The sequence below is a fragment of the Diaphorina citri genome, unplaced genomic scaffold (genome assembly GCF_000475195.1).
Source record: "Diaphorina citri unplaced genomic scaffold, Diaci psyllid genome assembly version 1.1 scaffold3381, whole genome shotgun sequence".
Taxonomy (NCBI): Eukaryota; Metazoa; Arthropoda; class Insecta; order Hemiptera; family Psyllidae; genus Diaphorina; species Diaphorina citri.
This window is the reverse complement of record NW_007380789.1, coordinates 10,314-11,184: the sequence shown is the minus strand read 5'-3', so window position 1 is coordinate 11,184 and position 871 is coordinate 10,314. Positions and strand designations below refer to the sequence as shown.

At 41.1% G+C, this 871-nt stretch overlaps 1 protein-coding gene across 1 annotated transcript in view; it reads right to left on the bottom strand.

The window, feature by feature from the left end:
* Positions 1-267: 267 nt before the first annotated feature.
* Positions 268-871, bottom strand: part of LOC113471951 (probable serine/threonine-protein kinase kinX) — a 5,603-nt gene continuing 4,999 nt past the window's right edge. Inside the window, exons 4-5 of the mRNA XM_026831454.1 lie at positions 721-855; positions 268-495 (exon numbers count right to left, since the gene is read on the bottom strand). Of these exons, the coding sequence (XP_026687255.1) occupies positions 268-495; positions 721-855 (363 nt within the window). The remainder of the gene's footprint in view (positions 496-720; positions 856-871) is intronic.

Below are 871 nucleotides of genomic sequence, written 5' to 3'. Positions count from 1 at the left end.
CAGACTTTTCTACTTCGGGTGTCTTTTCTGCCTTGACCTTTGTTACATCAACTTTGTCTAATGGTTCTTCTTCGTCAGGCTTTTCAACATCGGGTGACTTATTTGCTTTGACCTTTGTTATATCAACTTTGTCTAATGGTTCTTCTTCGTCAGGCTTTCCAACATCGGGTGACTTATCTGCCTTGACCTTTGATACATCAACCTTGTCTAATGGTTCTTTGTCGTCAGGTTTTTCTACATCGGGTGACTTATCTGCCTTGACCTCTGTTATTTGCCTAATGGTTCTTTGTCGTCAGATTTTTCTACTTCGGGTATCTTAGTTGCAGTGAACTTTGTTACATCAACCTTGTATACTGGTTTTTTGTCGTCAGTCTGTTCTACTTCGGGTGTCCCATCTGCCTGTACCTTTGTTACATCAACCTTGCCTAATGGTTCTTTGTCGTCAGATTTTTCTCCTTCGGGTGCCTTGGTTTCAGTGATCTTTGTTACATCAACCTTGTCTAATGGTTCTTTGTCGTCAGGCTTTTCTATATCGGGTGTCTTATCTGCCTGTACCTTTGTTACATCAACCTTGTCTAATGGTTCTTTGTCGTCAGGCTTTTCTATATCGGGTGTCTTATCTGCCTTGACCTCTGTTACATCAACCTTTTCTAATGGTTCTTTGTCGTCAGACTTTTCTACTTCGGGTGTCTTTTCTGCCTTGACCTTTGTTACATCAACCTTGTCTAATGGTTCTTCTTCGTCAGGCTCTTTTACTTCGGGTGTCTTAATTGCAGTGACCTTTGTTACATCAACCTTGTCTAATGGTTCTTTGTCATCAGGCTTTTCAACATCGGGTGACTTATCTGACTTGACCTTTGTTACATCAACA